The 20,865-nt window shown below is 44.8% G+C and overlaps 1 protein-coding gene and 1 long non-coding RNA gene across 3 annotated transcripts; one reads left to right on the top strand and one right to left on the bottom strand.

The window, feature by feature from the left end:
* Nucleotides 1–682: 682 nt before the first annotated feature.
* LOC310827212 lies at nt 683–5,499 on the bottom strand. Its single transcript, XR_014556215.1, has 2 exons — nt 4,204–5,499; nt 683–809 (listed from the first exon to the last, which is right to left on the bottom strand). It is a non-coding gene; the product is annotated as an uncharacterized lncRNA (long non-coding RNA).
* Nucleotides 5,500–5,594: 95 nt separating this feature from the next.
* Nucleotides 5,595–20,385, top strand: ACAA2 (acetyl-CoA acyltransferase 2). 2 transcript variants are annotated; one of them, XM_083702881.1, is made up of 11 exons: nt 5,828–6,038; nt 7,851–8,017; nt 9,920–10,048; nt 12,187–12,303; nt 12,505–12,652; nt 13,947–14,122; nt 16,000–16,129; nt 17,171–17,241; nt 18,935–19,089; nt 19,635–19,681; nt 19,791–20,385. In XM_083702881.1, exons 1-11 carry the CDS (start codon nt 6,023–6,025, stop codon nt 19,826–19,828), a joined length of 1,194 nt encoding a protein of 397 aa, XP_083559007.1. In that variant the 5' UTR covers nt 5,828–6,022; the 3' UTR covers nt 19,829–20,385. The 2 variants fall into 2 exon arrangements, with proteins under 2 accessions (XP_083559008.1, XP_083559007.1); XM_083702882.1 differs by lacking the exon at nt 19,635–19,681 and having other exon boundaries at nt 5,595–6,038; nt 19,744–20,385.
* Nucleotides 20,386–20,865: the final 480 nt, after the last annotated feature.

Raw genomic sequence — 20,865 nt, forward strand, 5'->3', positions numbered from 1 at the left:
GGAATATTATGTAAGGAATCCTTACTTGGGAGTAGGCCCCACTGAACATGATGGGGCTTGTACCTAAATGAACAGGAGGCTTAAGAGGCAGACCTCTGATTATAGGGCTTGTGGTTTTTTAAATAATTATGGCTTCTAGGGGTTCCTGAATTAACACTTCTGAAGAGCAAACATGATTATAGCAAAGAATTGCCAATAAAACAATTCACATTCCTATTTGGTTCATGGTTGCTTCTGACAGTCCAAAAGCAATAAAGTCAAGCTTATAAAAAATTAAAGTTTAATGGAATAAGGTGTGACAGGGTGAATACCTCTATTCCATCTGTGCAGGGGTACAAGATAGCAACTTGATATCAACCTGCACCCTGTTGAGGCTGTTTAGAGTTGCAGGTTAAAAGCTCTCAGCTGTGCTAGACGAGGTGTGAATTCCATGACACTTTATGGCATATGTGATGGGCCTCCTCAGTGGTAGAAGCTTTGTGGATTTCAGTCTTTAATGCTGTTTCAACTGCACCAAAAGGTCTGTTTTCCCTATTGCTTATAGGGACTCCCTGTAGTGCATCATAGGAAAGCAGGAAAAAAGCTAAGGTGGTTTGAAAAACTCTGGACCATTGCCATAATGGGAGGAACTCACTAACAACCTACGGCCAAGACAAGGCAAAACCAAAAGCACACTATACTATTGGGTATCCTTTCATTACATTTATTTAAAAAACCAGCCTGCCATTAAACACTGTGGATTACTTGCATTTGTTTCATTCTCTGCGTGGCAGCTTGTGCTGCAGGATCCAAGGGCCACGTGAAGAAATCTGCAATGGAGAACAAATATATTTGTTAGTAATCATGATCCCTTGCTCCCAATGTAATTTTCTTCTTGTTGTTGTATTTTGCCTTTAATCCCTGTTGTAATTGCATTGGCATAGCTAATGGGTTTTTTTTAATTTTATTTTTTTTTTAAATCAAGCAACAGAAGCCAAATAATAAAACAGGGACTTTATCGAATTTGGGAGACCATAAACTCAGAGAGAAAGCCTTTCACAAATGATGCAAGAGTTCTATTACTATGAGCAGTTAGAAGGGTAGAGTTGTAACGTGGCAGCTCCTCCTTGCAAGATGACATAAGACTTACATGTTTCTCACCAAGAAAGAAGATTCCACCTAAACATTAGGAAGAACTTCCTGACAGTAAGAGCTGTTCGACAGTGGAATTTGCTGCCAAGGAGTGTGGTGGAGTCTCCTTCTTTGGAGGTCTTTAAGCAGAGGCTTGACAACCATATGTCAGGAGTGCTCTGATGGTGTTTCCTGCTTGGCAGTGGGTTGGACTCAATGGCCCTTGTGGTCTCTTCCAACTCTATGATTCTATGATTCTAAGATGATGAGAAGCTTCTGCTGCTTTTGGAGAAAAACCTGTATTCCGTCAAAAGTATTCAGAGGTAACTGATATATAAGTGAGTGTGCTTAATTTCTGGAACAGTTCAGCGCAAATGGGGTGTGCCTTGCTACAATGCTAGTCCTATTCCAAAATAGGCACGGGCACAATTTTAGCTGCCCCACTGAATACATTCATGAGGCGTGGAGGTAAAAGAGTTCAACGTTTGGGATATTAACATATGTCAATAAAGATCTTGGCATTTGAAAGTCAGGAAGGTACCAATTCTTACACAGTGGGATTTAAAAGGTTTAAAGTTTTGGAATGGGGAAAGAGTGAGTTTCACAGAATTGTAGCATTGCAAGGGACCACGAGAGTCATCTAGTCCAACCCCCTGAAATACAGGAGTTTTTGCCCAAAGTGGGGCTCCAACCCATGACCCTGAGACTGAGTCTTACGCTCTACTGACTGAGATATAAATGTGATAAATCTAGCCACTCCTGCAATGAGTCAGGTACAGTGGTACCTCGGGTTACCGGTTCCGGAGGTCCGTTCTTAACCTGAAACTGTTTTTAACCTGAAGCACCACTTTAGCTAATGGGGCCTCCTGCTGCTGCCACCCCACCGGAGCACGATTTCTGTTCTCATCCTGAAGCAAAGTTCTTAACCCAAGGTACTATTTTTGGGTTAGTCTGTAACCTGAAGCGTATGTAACCCAAGGTACCACTGTATATGGTTCTCCTCCGAACAGTCCTATGAGGGAGCTAAGAAGAGCCTGTTGCAGCGGGCCAATGGCCAATCTAGTCCAGCACCCTGCTCTCAGAGTGGCCAAACAGATGCCATGGGGAAACCCACAGGCAGAGCACAAGAGCCCTCTCCACTCCTCCGGTTTCCTGGCATTCAGAAGCAACTCTTACTCAGGTAGGGAGTTTAGGCTGAGAGCGCACGACTGGTTCAAAGTCAGCCAGGAGGTTTCATGGCTGGGTAAAGAGCTGAACTCAGATCTCCCCAATCAGATCTCCCCAGGTTCAACACTCATAACTACGACATATCCATAATATAGAGAGGCTGTGTTTTAATCTACTTAGCAACACTTAAGGAACACCTTTTGTTGTTCCTTAAGTTTCTTTTTGTACATCAGCATCCAACTGCAGCACTAGGGACATAACAGTTATTTCTTGGTCTCAGATGCCTTTGTTAGCACAAATTCCATCATTCAGTTCCACAGAACTCAGATTGCGCAGTGGGCTATTCATCACAGACCAGGAACTGCAACGGTGAGAGTTTTTCAAACTTGAGCATATGTACAAGTTAGATTAGAAAAATTATTCTCACCCCTGATCTAGCCCCTTTTTCCACCTTCCTGAGCCCCCACTCCCAATGCAGAATCATATATTTTTTAAAAATTATATGGATGGATGTATGCATCTTCTCCCTATACTGAAACAGAGAGAAAAGGAAGTAACAGCAATAGCAAATTAAAACAAAATGATAAGACAGTGAGCAGAGAAAAGCTTGGCATTGTTGATGCATAAGTTAGGACTGCAGAAGCAGAGGGAGAAAGAGAGCCTGAAAGCCCATTGCAGCAGGGCAAAGAAGAGGGCTTGCAAACAGGATCACTGAATCTATGATTCCAAAGAACTATGACAACAGAAGGCTGATGTTGTTTTTTTCAGTATTTTACATAATATGCTACTGCTTTGGGAAGGTTGCATACATCTATTTCTGATATGCATAGTAACCCAAGAACAACAATGTGAAATGCTCAAGGTTCTTCATGACAGAAAAGGCACGAAACTGACAGCCTTGTATCTATTTCATTCATGAATCACTTCCTATGAAGCATCTCAAAGTGATTTCATAATAAATGATAGCAAAAACATGGTCTAGTATGCCTTTTCACCCTCCACTAAAGCTCCCAGCTTTGGCTTGTCATATATATTATCTTGTTTCAGTGCATATTTATTTTGACAAAATATAAATGCCTCATAATGCAGTGGAGACACTTGATTCTGTAAACAGCCATCCATACTGCTGCATCCCCTTCAAAACAGGAGGCTGGGTGTTAACTCAGGCTGTTAAAAGAAACCAGTGTTACAAAACTTCACAATTAGGTTCAACCCATGAGATTCGAAACAGCATTTGGGCCTCTATTGATTGCAGACTGCGATTGTTGGCTTTTTTTTTGCCTCTTTGCATTTTTAAAAACTTAATTCAGCAATCTACCCCTAGGAACTTAGGAATATGTCTTATACCAGGTGTTTGTATGTAGCCTAGGATTGTCTCCTCTGATTCAGAGACCCTCACAAGGGTCTTTCTCATCCCTTCTTTCTACCTGACCCTTTTCAACTGGATATGCCAGAAACTGGACCTTGAGACAGATAAAGCAAAAAGTTTACTATCTTTTGAGGAAAGAGTGCTTGTTGAGCAAGACCCTCCCAATAAGCTATAATTGCACAACACAAATTTGCTTGCATGTGACTGAACGCCACCCAGTCGGGAAAGGCCAAATGGATTCAATGAGATCTCTGATGGATCATATCCAAGATCCATCTATCCCACTTCCCACACTGGCCTATCAGATATGCCAGGAGTCTACAAGCAAGGGGTGTAATAACAGCCCTCTTGTTTTTTCTCCACTGAGTGGCTTTGCAAGACTGAACAACCTCTGTTTGGGAGGCTCACTATGAATTTTCCAAAAACCATCTATAAACATTTAAGAAGCAACAGAAATTAGCTAAAGGTGGATATTCAAGCAAAAACCGCAGGATGATGTGCTGGTATATTACAAGGGGGTTATTACCTAGTAAGGTAATAACATTATTAGGACCTACAAACGATCACAAAGATGACAAAGCTTTTGAGTTTTGTGCTTTGTTGTTGCTGGCATCCGTCTGCCTTTTGAGATAATGGAGGAAGTGCGCCTTTGGGAGTGAAGTCAAACCGCTGGAAAGTTACAAGCGCTGCTGTGAGGAAGATGAAGCTGGGGAAGATGAAGGCGGCCAGTTTTGCTGTTACAGATGCACAATTTCTTCTCTCTGCGCTCCTCCCAGCAGCCATTCCTTGCCTGATGATGCTATGGATGCAACAGCCTGTCTGCCTGTCTCCTGGTGGGGTTGATATGCCAGCCTCCACCTCATGTTTGCAGACATCTTATTTGCTTATCTACTATCAGTATTTATCCTGGCTGCCCAATGACATAGTTGTTTGGGAGACTTGGAGAGATAAAATGATAAAAGGTACATGGTTCAAATCTGATGGATTTGCATGTTTGCTCGCTACTTTGGGGGCTTTTCAGTGGCTCCTTGCAGTTAGAGATGCAGGGAGGGGGAATCCTTGAGAGGTATGCTGGCTTCACACCATAAACCTAAAGCACACACCCCAAAGAATCCTGGGGACTTTGGTTTGTTAAAAAGTGCAAGCAATCACAGGTCTGTGAGGAGCCAGAATCCACCACCAACTTTGGCGGGGGGGGGGCAGTTATTGTTTTGCTTTTCTTGTTTTAATTATGCATTTTGTGTTATTATCTATGCAAAAATCTCCAAATGAACTTCAATGCCTAAAATCCCTGGTAGAGGGAAAGGATCCTGAGATCACGTTAAGGGTGTACAAATTCTGTGCGATTGCCATAAAAGAACAAGCTGCGCTATCATAATGGTTAAGGTTTTAAATGATAATTTTAGGTCATATGTCAATGACTAAGTTTTAATTTATATATTTTTAAACTGTTGCTATATCTGTATTGCCCCTGTTATACCTAATTGCAAAATCGTGTTTTATGAATTCCATGATTTTGTATGTGGGCTGGAACTGGTCTGTGACCGAAATAATAAATTAATTCATTCAATGTGTTATTATCTTGTATTTTTTATGCTGTGAACCGCCCTTAAATATATGGGTGGTGGGCGGCATACAAATTTAATAAATAATAATAACAAACCCACCCACACTCCCGAGGCAGGCGCTTTAGCTTGAAGCAGGCCGCGTTGCCCCGGAAACGGCCGGCGCGAATCTGCCGCGCCCCAAACCGCTCCTCCCGTTGCTCTCCTTTCCCCGCCTAGTTTGACATCCGCGGGCGCAGATTCCACACGAGGGTTCCTCGTTTTTGTAGTAATCGTTACGACCATGCGGAGAGAGCACCGTGGCGTTACCGAGCCTGCACCCAGTTCCCTGCCCCTCCCCAGAGACGAGTTCCTTCTCCCCACCCCATTCCGAAAACTAAATAAAAGCATTATTAAAAAGGAAACCGCTATTATTTGCAACTGGTATTATTCAATTCAATTGCTATTATTGCAATTGAATTGGTGCAAGTCAAAGGAGCAGGATTCAAAGGAGTAACCAAAATTAGGGGTTGCTACCCCCCCCCCAATTATCCCACCCCTCGAGGATGCACACGCGTAACCTGCACACGCGTCTCACCTGTTCCCGGGCAGAGTCCGCTTGTGCTGAATGTGACTGTGCAGACTTGGAGGCTGGGCGACGGGGAAGAAGTAGGGGAAAGGGCAAGAGGAGGAGGAGGGGAAGAAAATAAGCACCGCAAGGTCTGGTCCCGGCCCCCTCCGCCCGCCCCCTCTGCAGGCTGGGCCTCGGGATTGCATCAGGGCGTGCAAAGGGAGACCTTCAGCCCAGGAGACGGAAGAGGAGGCGGCGGCCATGGCTTTGCTCAGAGGCAAGTAGTTGTTCCCCGGGCTTAAAACTTCTCTTTCCGAATCTCTTCCCCTTCCTTTCAGGGCTGCATTTTGCAAGCCTGGCGCTGCACTCGCGCTTCCAGATCTGGGAGCAGCACACGCCCTAGAAACTACAAATGCAAGATTTTTATTTTTATGTTGACTTTGTTTTTATGTTGCGTTGTGCTCACTCTCATCTCGGCAGCTTGAATAAACACGGCTTTGGAGCGAAGAACATGAAGCAGCACAGGATAGGAGAAACGAGGCTCTTTTTTATTATTATTATTTTATTGCCGGCGTGCATACCTTTGCTTTTTATTATTTCTTTCTTCTTCAAAGGCAGAGCTTTTCAATCAGGTTTTATTGTGTTTGCCCATGCAGCTGCCCCGGGAGTTGAACTGGGATCGTTCCCATTTTGCAGATGGGGAAACGGAGGCTGAGAAGAGAACTTTTTATTGATAAGAAATGCATTGGAAAACAAAAAGAAACCGCTCCTAGCATTGATTGATTTGTATAACAGATTGTCAGTCATTTTGAAAGATATCTATCCACATTCTCCAAATTAAAAAAAAATCTGTAATATTCTACACTGAAATGTTTACTGTAGCAAAAAGTCACCAAGCTACAGACTTTGTATGGAAAAGTTGGCTTTAAAAAAAACCACATCTAAAAATTAGACTGCAATCTAAGCATTTCAAAGCTTCCATGAATAGGATAGCCTCATAATAATAATATTTTTTTATACAGTGTATTTCAAATGTGCAAAGCTATTCTTGCATATTATCTCAATAATCTTTGCAAGACCCTTGCAAGTTAGGCACTCTAGGGGGCTTGCTCTGGTTTGGTGTAGCCAGGCATGTTGAACTAGGTAGTCCCTTCTGGAGATCATGAAATACGACATAGGAAAGGGTTTGGCTATCCCTAAGCATATGTGAACACTTCAGTGGATAAGGAGTTAACTAGTTTGCAAAATGTCTGGTAAAACATGCTTTAGAAGCTGCAGAGACTTTGTATGCAAATAGGGAGACTTTGTATGCAAATGCTGTCATGAGTGTATATCAGTTTCCACATAATGAACAACATTGCTGCACTGGCTTGCATTTCTAAACTTGTGCAATGCCCCAGGTGTTTTTCAGTAACCCGTGAAAAGGCACAGCTTGCAGCCTTTGAGTCTGAAATTGATCCTTTCAGGGGCTATATACTACTTCCAGGATCAGAGACAACATGCTGGGAGAGGGCTGATGGCTTGATTGTGGCATCTTTTTGGCATTCTGAGAAACTGATGCAGGATTAAATAGGCCTTTGGTCTACTTCTTCAGACTCTGGGGAGTAAAGACCTTGTCAGTAATGAGTATTACAGGGAATTGATGTCTCTGGTGATGACTGCACACTTTTCCACACAACTCCTCAAAAAGCAAATACTTTGGACCTAATTTAAGCAAATATTAACTATGAAAGCAGGCTTGTTTTCATATCACTTCCGTATTACTTAATACTTAGTTGTTGGTAGAAGAACTGCTGTATTCACTGAAGGGGGTGTGTAGGATCTTAAGCCTTCATTTATCTCCATGGGCTTCTGTCAACAGATGTTCATCTTGAAAGGCTTGCTAGCAGAGCACATGGCTTTGTGAAAGGCCCCAGGTGCAGTGCTTGGTGCGCACATGATGTTGGGTTGGGTTTGGAAAGACTCCCTGACTAAAACCCTGGAGTCCCACTTCAGTATTGCAGACAATACTGTGCTCACTGAGCCAATAGTTTTCATAAGACAGCTTCCTGTACCTCATCATGGTGTTTTCCAACTTTTTCCCTTCCAGGTGTGTTCATTGTTTCTGCCAAGAGGACTCCATTTGGGGCTTATGGAGGCTTCCTCAAGGACTTCACTGCCACAGACTTAACGGAGATTGCAGCACGCTCAGCCCTGACTGCTGGCAAAGTGTCTCCCGAAATCATTGACAGTGTGGTTGTGGGCAATGTCATGCAGGTTGGTAGGACACAGAAGATGCCAGCTGGCAAATCCACTTGTTGCACACATGCTAATGTTCTTTCTCTTTCTACGTTTGCTCTGTTGCCCCATTCCAGAGGAGCTAGAAATAAACTGGAACAACTGCAGCTCTAGTATTTTAGTGTTTTGTTGGAAGCCACCCAGAGTGGCTGGGTGGACCCAGCCAGATGAGCGGGGTATAAATAAATTATTATTATTATTATTATTATTATTATTATTATTATTATTATTACTACTACAAGTCACTTGTAAAACAGTTTCCCTTGGAGTATTTTATGTCATTGAATTTGCCCTTGCTGGCATTGTTGGGGGTAGGAATGAGATGCATACGATCGTGTAAATATTTTCTTGCACCCTACAGAATGCATTTTGCTTTCTTTACAACTTTTTCATTTTTTTCTGTGTGCGTATAACAAGTACAGTCCTTAATGTACAAAGACATTTAGAGTAACTTAACCCAAGTTCACATGTCTTATTATTAACACAGTGAAAATGGAAGCTCTTTATATAACTAATACTAACCAAAGCCTTGACCTGCCTTTCCCTATATTCTAAACTCTTGCCTATGGTGTGACTGTTTTCTGAATTTCCTATGCAGGAAGATTTTTACTTTGCATCCAGTTTTTTAAAAAATGATGCCAAATTGAACATGTTTATTTTATTTGTTTTTAAGTAAGAAAGCTGCAAAAACATGTCCCACGTTATTTTTTTGTCTTGGTACAACTCAAGTATTGGACCTAAATTATTTTAGGGATGAAATTAAAGTGTGCTTAATGCAGCTTAAATGCTGTATTTTATGGAAATTTGACTGGAATACTTGTAAATTTTAAGTACAAACACATGTACTTCACTTACATTGTTTCCAACCCCCGATCCTTAAATTTAAACAAAGGTACTGGAAACTGTTGACACACCAATAAATTTTGTTAGTCCAAAGAACTACATGAGATATGCTGACTCACATAACCTGCCAGGGATAAACACCTGAAAAACATTACGGTAATTACAACTTTGAAAGTGGCAGGCTTGCTTAATACTGTATTTGCAGTTGTCACCCATTCAGTGTTGCTTTTGAACCTGTGGGACACAAAATTTCCCACCTCACATCACTGCATATAACTGGCTTTCATGATGGTCACCTAAACCAGGGGTGGGAAATTGCCATCTTTCAGGCTGAACTCAGCCTCCCAGGAGTTCAGATTTTCCCTGCAAGGCTATTTCCCCCAGCATCCCAGCAGGCATGAGGTATTCCACCATGATTATTTATTAAGATGGTTAGGCTGCTTTTCACCAAAGGTCCCCAAACAACAAAGCAGAGCAGGCTAAGCAACTCCTCCAAAAGCCTGGGATAACACAGGATTTGACGAGGCAATGGAAGGCCAACAACATTACCATCCACACCTCCAGGGGGGAAATGTTCCAAAGAGGGAGGGGAGTTCCAAATTAGCCAGTGGAACATTATCTGACCCACCTCTACCCCTTGCAACAGAATTTGAGTGTGCTGTCATCCTAGACCAAGCATAGGCAAAGTCGGCCCTCCAGATGTTTTGGGACTACAAGTCCCATGATCCCTAGCTAACAGGACCAGTGGTCAGGAATGATGGGAATTGTAGTCCCAAAACATCTGGAGGGCAGAGTTTTCCTATGTCTGCCCTAGACTTCCCTTAAAGTTACATGCAGCTCGATCCTACGCATGTTTAAACTGAGTTAGTTTCACTCTGTTCAGCAGAGCTTGGTTCCAAGCAAGTGTGTAACGTGGCATCTGGGCAGGCCAATCATCTCTATCTTTTCTCACTTCCAAGCATTGCAGTTTATGTGTTACCTGCATTTTTTTTGCTTTGAGCAGCATTAACCAAGTGGTACATCTGCCCTTCCTTGCAGAGCTCTGCGGATGCTGCTTACCTCGCGCGGCACGTGGGTTTGCGTGTTGGAGTTCCCGTCCCAGTTCCTGCCCTAACAGTCAACAGATTGTGTGGATCAGGCTTCCAGTCCATCGTCAACGGATGCCAGGTACTAGATTTGCTCTTTTGGTACCCTTTTGCTAAGTTCCTCCTGTCCTCCATCAGCCCAGCTGTCCAGTGCAAGTCAGCCAGAGACCTGAGAAATGGGAAAATAATAAATGTGTTGGATACTCCCATCTTTCTTTTTAATTGCATGATAATAACCAGGGAGTTGCAAAGTGGAGACAAGGGCATTACTGTGAATGGCTTACTCTACAGTGGTACCTCTGGATACGTACATCTCCGGTTGCGTATCCTTCAGGATACGAACACGGCAAACCCACAAGTATTTTTCTGGGTTTTGCCGCATGCTCAGAAGCGCTCTACGGCAGTAGCAATCCCTCCAGTTGTGGAAATCTTAGGATCTGACTGGAGCTCCGGAACAGATCCCATCCGCAACTGGAAGTACCACTGTACTTCTTTATGAAGCAGTTCACACAACTGGTGATGAAAGAGAAAACAAAACAACAGAACAGAATAATATTCTCAATTCTTCAGATCCATTTCCTCAATTTAAGCTTGGCCAGCCCAACAGGCACAAACTATATAAATGTGCTCAGACCTGGACTGTGGTGAGTCTGCAATGACATGGAGTTTTGTAGGAAGCAAGCGCCATCAATTAATTGCCTCTTTGTGCTCTCAATTTCTAAACTCAACACAAAGGAGCCACCTAGAGTTGGGCAGGCTTGATAGAGAGGCCCTGGGACCTTCACTGAGCCTATGGGTTAGAGATTCCCACCACCTATGACATAGGTGAAGATTTAAAAGGGCTTGTCCTATGGAAGGAGGTGGTCTCCAAGCTATTCATAGAATCATAGAGTTGGAAGAGACCACAAGGGCCATCGAGTCCAACCCCCTGCCAAGCAGGAAACACCTATTGAAGGCTCTATCAACTTTTAATTGTGCCTGAAAGGAAAAGAAAGCCAGTGCAAAGTTCTTGGAGAAGCCCGTGCCGTTAAAGCAAAAACGCTTCCAAAGTAGTAGCAAAATGAATAGGAAACATAAGAGCCTTGCTAGATCATACCAAAGGACTATGTGGTCCAGCACAGTCCCATTGTTGTTGATGGAAAACTTGCAAGACAAGACAAGACAGCAGTTGCTCTGTCCCACTGTTGTTCCCCCAGAAACTGGTAATCAGTCGTATTCTGCCTCTGATCTTGGGGATGATAGATAGCCACTCTTCCTCTGCACACAGCTTCTAGTGCAGGTACACAATTTTTGGAGCCTCGTGCAACACCCACAGGGTTGCAGAAAGGTAGTGTGGAGGGGTAGCATTTTTTCCCTTCATCCACTGGCCTGCTGTCCCTCCATAAGTAAATTGGTACAGTGGTACCTCGGGTTACATACGTGTCAGGGAACTGCCATCGGAGCCAGAGGGAGAGGGAGGGCTCCAGAGGGATTCCGGAGAGCGTACCGGGAGGGAGAGAAGCAGCCCATCTTCTGGGGAAGGAAATCAGCGTAACACTAGTGGAGAAGGGGGGCAGATGGAATCGGCGAGGTGGCTCCATGACTCCTCGCCGGAGACCAGCGGGGAGAGCACGGGTCCTCTGCTGCCCACACCCTCCCTGCACAGAAGGCTTCCGTGCAGGGAGAGTAGGCGGAGACTATGCGTCAAAGCTTCTTTGCTGGAAGAAGTTCAAGAAACGCCCACTGACGGATTCTGCCAGCGATTGAGGCAGCCATGGGCGAGTGGCTGTCCGGACAGAAAAGGTTCACCCAGGTAACCCAGCCAACGTGGCGCCAATTTACGCACGAGCAACCCCTAGAACCATTGCAATATGCTTTGGGTTACATACGCTTCAGGTTACAGACTCCACTAACCCAGAAATAGTACCTCAGGTTAAGAACTTTGCTTCAGGATGAGAACCGAAATCGTGCTCCAGTGGCGCGGCAGCAGCAGGAGTCTCCCCATTAGCTAAAGTGGTGCTTCAGGTTAAGAACAGTTTCAGGTTAAGAACGGACCTCCGGAACGAATTAAGTACTTAATCCGAGGCACTACTGTATTGCCAAGTCCTTCCTTGGTCTAGATTCATCTGTAATGAGCTGAGGTGTTTTCTGATGCACTTATCCGACGCACACTACTAACCTGAAATGGTGAAATAAAAAAATCCCTAATGAGCTTTTTCTCTCTCTTCCCACTCAAAACAGGAAATTTGCCTTAAGGAATCGGAGGTAGTGCTGTGTGGTGGAACAGAAAGTATGAGCCAAAGTCCATATGCTGTCCGAAATATCCGCTTTGGAACAAAATTAGGAGCCGATCTCAAGGTACAGACGTTGGACACTTTGCCATTGCTCTCAGCAGCTTTGTGTATATCTGGTAGTTGTTGCCTGGTAGGCATTCCTGAAGCCGGCCATTGTTTGTGTTGTGTTGTTTGGCTTTTTCCTACAAGCACTGAATTCATTACCCCCAAATCTTGTAATGGTGTTACTAATCTTGTTGCGTTGTCTGTTTTATTCCCCTTGCAGCTGGAAGACACGCTGTGGGCAGGGCTGACAGACCTGCATATTAAAACCCCTATGGGGGTCACGGCTGAAAACCTTGCTGCGAAATACAACATCACAAGGGAAGACTGTGACCGCTATGCAGTAAAGACACAGCAGAGGTGGAAAGCTGGTCAGTGGATTTACAAGGGTTAAAAACGAACAATAGCATCATCCATTTCAAAGGGAAGCCTAGTTCGCATAAGTGGCAGGTGGTAAACCTATATCTGGGCTGCACCACTCCAAGCTGCGGACTTGCGTGATGGAATGCTCTTTCATGAAGAAAACAAAATGCAAGGGAAAAGAGAAGGGGAATCTTTGCCTTCCCTCCCAGCTTCCCCCAAACAGCATTAAAAGGCTGTTTTGACTAAAAACAGATAGGTAGCCGTGTTGGTCTGCCATAGTCAAAACAAAAAATTCCTTCCAGTAGCGTATCTGAAGAAGTGTGCATGCACACGAAAGCTCATACCTAGAACTAACTTAGTTGGTCTTTAAGGTGCTACTGGAAGGAATTTTTTGTTTTGACTAAAAACTCTGACTACAGTGGTACTTCAGGTTACATACGCTTCAGGTTACAGACTCCGCTAACCCAGAAATAGTGCTTCAGGTTGAGAACTTTGCTTCAGGTTGAGAACAGAAGTTGTGCTCCGGCGGCGCAGTGGCAGTGGGAGGCCCCATTAGCTAAAGTGTTGCTTTAGGTCAAGAAAAGTTTCAGGTTAAGTACGGACCTCCGGAACAAATTAAGTACTTAACCTGAGGTACCACTGTATTTTAAGATGAGCAAATGTTTACCAATTTCACTGGCCAGTTCTTTCAGGCTTGACACACAAAAAAATTAGTGTCTCCACCCCCATCGTTCTGCCCAGACACTGAAGTCCAGCTCCAAGGGCCTTCTGGCGGTTCCCTCCCTGCGAGAAGTAAGGTTACAGGGAACCAGGCAGGAGGCCTTCTCGGCAGTGGCGACCGCCCTGTGTAATGTCCTTCCTTCAGATGTCAAGGAAATAAACAACTATCTGACTTTTAGAAGACATCTGAAGGCAGCCCTGTTCAGGGAAGTTTTTAATGTTTGACATTTTATTGTGTTTTTAGTATTTTGTTAGGAGCCACCCAGAGTGGCTGGGGCAACCCAGTCAGATGGGCGACATAGAAATAATAAAATTATTACTATCAATGCTTTTTTCTGGTGGTGCTCCAAGGCATGCAGTACCAGCACCTTTTTCCTAGAAGCACTGGTTAAAATTGTGGCACGTACTGTAACAAGCTCATGGTGAGTCCCAGCACACTTTTTTCTAGAAGAGAAGCACTGGGTGTCGTCTTTGTCATCTACCCCAAGCATGGCCCCTGCGGAGGGTTTCTGCTAATCACTGACTGATCTCTTTGGGTTCTCCCTCTGTGACGTAGTGACATCGGCCTTCTTGTTTTTATAGCCCAAGAAGCCGGACACTTCAAAGCTGAAATGGCACCTGTTGAAGTGAAAACCAAGAAAGGCAAGCAGAGCATGGAGCGGGATGAGCACCCTCGACCGGAGGCGACTCTGGAACAGTTGGCAAAGCTCCCTACAGTTTTCAAGAAAGATGGGACCGTCACAGCTGCAAATGCCTCGGTGAGCGAGGGAGCTTAAAAACCTGATCTAAGAACGATTAGCTCAGATGTGGCTCCTTTCCCTGGAGCTGAAGTCAGATTACTCAGGGTTCTTTTTTTAAAAAAAGCATACCATATGAAATAGAGGGTGGGGTATAAATTATTATTATTATTATTATTATTATTATTATTATTATTATTAGTCAGCTATCCTTGCCCACAACAAGCCAGCTCTGTGGTGCAGTTAATAAAGCCTTGCAAGCGATTCCATTTTTGCAAAAGCAGTAACATTACAGAAATTGAGATTTCCTGAGTCTGCTGCAAGAATTTTAGGGTTGCCATATGTGAAAAAGTGAGGTTGTTTGCTTGCTTGCTTGCAAACACAGGTTTTCCCGGACATTTCAAGTGCTTTTCGAAAATTCTGCCCGGATGCCATTTTTGAAGGACAATCCCCAGAAATTCTGGACATATAGCAGCCTTAATTTTGTAAAACATTACGTGAAAGGTCAGGTTTGACAGGGAGCTGAGCGGGTGCTTGGACTTTGTGCAGCAATGGAACTTACAGAATCAAGTTGGGAGGGACCTCAGAAAGATCATCTGGGCCAATGCTGAACGTCCCATTCCTCCTGACATCCCTGATAGGTGACCAGGCTTCCCCCAATCCTACAGTAGATACAGGATGTTTCGGTGCGGAACATAGTTACCCTGGGATCCTTTGCTGAACATATGCTTCCTTTCCAATGCCCCTTTCACACACACTCCCACTTTAGGCTTTCGTGGACACTGAATTTCAGTTCTGCTGCTCAAATTTAAACTGTGGCCGTGTCCTAATGTACACAGAGCTGGTGGAATTGATTTCAGATTCATCTTTAGGCACAGTGGCAAGCTTATCGCAATGTGTACCCGCAGATACTTAGAACCATAGAATGGTAGAATTGGAAGGGACCCTGAGAGTCCAACCCACGGCTGTGCAGGAATCTCAACCATAGCATCCACAACAGCCATCCAACCTCTTCTTCTTGAGAGCCAGTGTGGTGTAGTGGTTAAGAGTGGTAGACTCGTAATCTGGTGAACCGAGTTCGCTTCCCCGCTCCTCCACATGCAGCTGCTGGGTGACCTTGGGCCAGTCACACTTCTTTGAAGTCTTTCAGCCCCACTCACCTCACAAGGTGTTTGTTGTGGGGGAGGAAGGGAAAGGAGAATGTTAGCCGCTTTGAGACTCCTTCGGGTAGTGATAAAGCGGGATATCAAATCCAAACTCTTCTTCTTAAAACCTGAGTGTTAATAGTGGAGGCTAAGCTTGACCTAAGTCGTATATGTCTCTACCACTGATCAGTTTTACTCGAGAATGGCCCTCTTATTGGGCAGTCCAGTTCTTATGGCCCAGGATGACTGCTCTGACATCATCTGATAGGAAGTGCCTACAGAGGGTGGTGAATACAGCACAAGATATTATGGGCTGTCCCGTGAATCCGCTGGATGAAATAGTGGAAGAACGTTGCCACAGCAGAGTGAGGAAAATTCTCAGGGATGATTCATACCCTGGCCGACACTTTCTTGGTCTCCTGCCCTCGGGCAGAAGATATAGAAGCATGATTAGTCGCACCAACAGGGTAAAGAACAGTTTCTAACCATGGGCTGTTAGGCTGCTGAATGAAAAGATAACAACAGGGCAACTTTCGGGTTTGGTGGGTGTGCGTCAGTAAACGAGGGGAATTAAGACTTAAGAGAGCTGGGGGGGTGCTCGTGTAATTTCACTGTATACAAGTTGTACAAGTGACAATAAAGTATTTTAATTTTTTCAATAAGCTGCCCTTTTGAGTCCGCATAACATCTAATCCAGGGCAAACTCTTGCCAATGCTCAGCTGCAGATTTAGTGTCTGTTTTTCTCTTCCTAGGGGGTATGTGACGGAGCCGGAGCAGTGATCATAGCGAGTGAAGAAGCCTTGAAAAAGCACAGCCTCACGCCATTGGCTAGAATAGTAGCCTACCATGCGTCCGGATGCGACCCCAACATCATGGGCATTGGTAAGTTACAGTCTTGGGGACTTTCCCAGCGTGTGCAAGGTAGTCCACGCAAATCCTGATTTGCAGCAACAGCGTGAAATCCTGAGGCCCTTCTTTAAGGGAGCCTCGGAGCAGGATGACAAGGGGCAGGGCCTTTTCAGTTGTGGCTCCCCATCTGTGGAAAGCTCTCCCCAGTGAGGTCCCCCTGGCTCCTCCGCTGACAACTCTTTGGAGCCAGGTTTTTAAGCAGAGCTGGATGGCCATCTGCCATGGATGCTCTAGTTGGAGATTCCTGCATTGCAGGGGGTTGGACTGGATGACCCCCAGGACCCGTTATATGATTTATGTTCATGTTTCTAAATTTGTTGTAAGTATCTGGGACATCTTTAAGTAACTAGTCTAATAGGTCCAGCGCCGAGGGCCTTCTGGCGGTTCCCTCACTGCAAGAAGCCAAGTTACAAGGAACCAGGCAGAGGGCCTTCTTGGTAGTGGCGCCCGCCCTGTGGAACGCCCTCCCACCAGATGTCAAAGAGAAGAACAACTACCAGACTTTTAGAGGACATCTGAAGGCAGCCCTGTTTAGGGAAGCTTTTAATGTTTAACAGACTACTGTATTTTAATATTGTGTTGGAAGCCGCCCAGAGTGGCTGGGGAAGCCCAGCCAGATGGACGGGGTATAAATAATAATAATAATAAGAAGAAGAATCCTAATGGAGAGTACCCTTTCTGGAACAAAGTGAGTGGGCATATTAGATGTTGTTGTTAAATTTATATACCGCCCTATACCTGCAGGGCTCAGGGCGGTTCACAGAATAAAGTTGCCTTTTCCTGTTTTCTTTTTCTTTTTTAATGGAGTGGGGGGACATATCAGAGTTGGGCAACCTGCTGCCCCCCCCAGACATCAGTCACAGCCAACATGGCCAGTGGTCAGGGATGATGGGAACTGTAGTCCAGCCACATCTGCAGGGCACCAGGTTGCCCACTCTTGGTGTATGTGTGTATAAAGCACTGAACTATGAGTTCCTCTACTTGCCCTCATGCATGTGTATGTTTTTAACAAAGGTCCAGTGCCTGCTATTACTGAAGCCCTGAAAAAAGCTGGCCTTTCTCTGAAAGACATGGACTTAGTTGAGGTAAGGAAAGCTGTGCAGAACCCAAAACGAATGAAATGATACCTTAATATGGCCTTCACATGGTGGGGAGACAGATTTTGCTGGACACAACTCCCATCATCTCTGATCCATTGGCCACGTTGGCCGGAACTGATGGGAACTTGGGCTCAGCTTTTTTCAAGATAAGCTATAGTCGAGTGACGTTCACTTAAAAGTGAACTATTAAGTGCAGTCTTTGGTCTGCCTATGGGTTAGGCAGGGTCTAAGTACAGGCTGCTGAAAATTGTTCATCTCTTATTGGAAGCAGCCTTCAAACACTGGAACTGAAACTCCCTAACTCAGGAGATCTGTATAGCTATTTCCCTGGTTGCATTTCAGCACCTCTTTATTGTTGGTTCAAGCCAACATTTGGCATGAATATTAGATGATATTATTATTATTATTATTATTATTATTATTATTATTATTATTATTATGCTCCCTTCAGTTCTTGGGTGATATTTTATTTGGAACTTGGTTGTGTTTTTAGTATATGTTTTGCAATTTATGTTATTAATTCTTTCAGGTCTGCCACCTTGAGTTTTATGAGTTAGAAACAGGTTATAGACATTCTTAAACAAGTTGGGTAGTTAAAGGTTTAAAGCAGGGTTTGCATCTGACCTGTCATGTTCTCATTTTGATTTATTTTTTTAAAAACCATATTGTCAGGGGTTCAGGAGCAGAGGCACAGGAGTGGGCGGAGATGGAGAGCGAGGAGGAGGAATCCGAGGGGGGTGGAGGCAGTGACAGCGGTCAGAGGGATTCCACGAGCCTCTCCAGCGAATCGGAAGATTCACAGAAGGGAGCGCCGATGGCCAGGGCAAGGGGGGTGCCAAGGGGGAAACCCCAGAAGGAAGGGGCCAGCGGGGACTCCCAGAGCAGCAGTTGGAAATCAGGACCAGCTTCCCCACCAGAGCGCAGTGGGGGGGAGGAGTCCCAGGAATCGGGACCAGTGTTCTCACTACCAGCGAGAGGAGATGAGTCAGGATTGACCACACCTCCATCGGAGAGCGGGGAAACGGTCAGGAGGAAGGTTACTGGCTGGGCGCGCGCGCCAAGTTCAAATGTACAGGCGAGCGGCACAGCAGGTAGCCCGGATAGGGAGCCAGGTCCTAAAGCCCGCCGGAAGGAGGGGCAAGACTCAGGGGGGTCAGCGTCAGAAGAGTCCAGAAAGGAGGAAACCCCAGGGGGCAGAAGGACCCAGAGGAGGAAAGAACAACGGAAGAGGTGGAGTAGGGCTAGGATCTTAAACTGGTGCGGAAGGGGTGATGAGACAGACGGTACTTCGCCGATCTAAGGTTAAGACGTAGGGCTGCACGCTCTGGCGTTGGAATGGAAACCAAACTTCAATAAAGACTTTTGTACATTACATCAACCTGGCGTTGGTCCTCTGTGAGCTGGGACCTAGAGGCAGCCCTGACACATATGTTGTTGTTTAGTCGTTTAGTCGTGTCCAACTCTTCGTGACCCCATAAGCCAGTGGTTTTCTGCTCACCCACCCCTTGCGAAAGCTGCTTTCTGCATCACTTTTGAAGCATCTGAACTGTCTTCAAGGATAGCTCCAAGTAGAGTCTGTTACAGCAGTCCAACCTATAGGTGTTTTCAACTCTCTCTCTCTCTCTCTCTCTCTCTCTCTCTCTCTCCCCCTCTCCCCCCCCCCCTCTCATGTTTCAAGGTCAATGAGGCTTTTGCTCCACAGTACTTGTCAGTAGAGAAGGTTTTGGATCTGGACCCAGAGAAAACAAACGTCAATGGAGGAGCCATTGCTTTGGGTCACCCACTGGGGGCATCGGGTTCAAGGATCACTGCTCATCTGGTTCACGAACTAAGGTCAGTGAATAGCCTCAAGGAACCTCTTGGGAATGCTGCTCGGTTTTGCTTTTTAAAATGCTGTGGAATGCATGCTTGGAAGAGCGCGTTTGGCATCTGCGTTTTAAGAAGATGACGTAGGAAGTCATGGAGAAGAAGACCTTCACGTGAGACCCTGGAGAGCTCAGAGTTGGGGCCAATAGTGGGCTAGATGGATAAATAGTCGGAACTGGTATAAAGAAGCCGAGATGAAAATAAACAGAATTCAGCTTGCTAATTGCAGTCTGGCTCAGATTCACAAGGAGTGTAGCTTGGTCCACGCAGCATGGCTATGTGTTCCCTTCCCTTCGCTCCAGCAAGTAAGTCAGGCTGCTGTAGGAAACACTCTTCTCAACAACATCAAGGCATTGCAGTGCAATGTGCTTGGCAGTCCTTGCCCTAGATGTCATTCTGTGGAGCAAAAGAAAGGAACGGTAGAACTCAAATAATTAAAAGTCTTTCAGAACAGATGGCAACGATGCCTTGATAACTTGTTTTCTTGTTTGTTCTCTCTCCTTTTTTTATAGGCGCCGTGGAGGTAAATATGCAGTCGGTTCGGCTTGCATTGGAGGAGGCCTTGAGTCACGATGCCTTGATAACTTGTTTTCTTGTTTGTTCTCTCTCCTTTTTTTATAGGCGCCGTGGAGGTAAATATGCAGTCGGTTCAGCTTGCATTGGCGGAGGCCAAGGTATAGCTGTTATCATTGAGAAGGCAGCCTAAAGGAAATTCGAGAATCTTGGATGGACTCTCCACCAACTGTTACATGCTCACTAGAAGAATTTAGAGGAGGAGATGGCCCCACTTGTTTGTAAATCCATGAAACAGACTGGTATGGACCATCTGGCAGGCTGGGGGGATATTGCAAAGTCTTCTTTGGAAAAAAAGACTATAACTAGATAATCTCTAATTCAATTGTGTGAATCTAGCTGTAAACTCCACTTATCTTTTACGTCCTGCTGAGTTAAAATGTGACTTCTAAGCATGAATTTTATTGAACAAATGTTAAGATGCCAAGTATCTCCTAACTATGCCTTACACCAAAGCCTGCTATTTTATCAATCAATGCTGTCTTCCAAGCTGTTAGATCACTGCACTGGAATATTTCTGCAAATGCAGGTGGGGAAGGGATTTTACATTGCTGCCAAAAAAAGTTTTTCTTGAATGGATTTTGCATAAAGTGTGTGTACCAGCTGCGCAGTGTTAAGAGCTGGGAACAAAGTGTAACAAAATCAGTGTGCCTTTATGTGATAAAACAATAATAAAAATAATCAAAGGATTTTAGTTTTGTCATCTTTTAAAGCTTGGATGTCGTTTAAATTTGGAACATAAGGTGTTTTTTCATTTGCAGCAAACCTGGTAGTTTTCTTTCAAAGTATCTGGCATCCTTTTAATAGTGTTCCTTCGCAAGAATCATCTCCAGCCACAAGGTGGTGCATTTTCACCACATTGCAGAGGCTTTTGTCCTTTTAAGCTGCTTAGCAGTGCATCCATATGGGAAGTGTCCTTCATTTCCGACCTGTACTCTGGAAACAGAGGGTTTCCCCTTGAATGTGAACTTTTTATTTCCCTATTCCTTTGGTGAATGCCAGCCTTCCACAGGACATGAGCTGAAGGGGCATCTAATGTTACTTTATTTGGGGGGGAGACGCAGGTGGCACTGTGGGTTAAACCAGAGAACCTAGGACTTGCCGATCAGAAGGTCGGTGGTTCAAATCCCCGCGACGGGGTGAGCTCCCGTTGCTCAGTCCCAGCTCCTG

The sequence above is a fragment of the Podarcis gaigeae genome (genome assembly GCF_964106915.1).
Source record: "Podarcis gaigeae genome assembly, chromosome: 11".
Lineage (NCBI taxonomy): Eukaryota > Metazoa > Chordata > Lepidosauria > Squamata > Lacertidae > Podarcis > Podarcis gaigeae.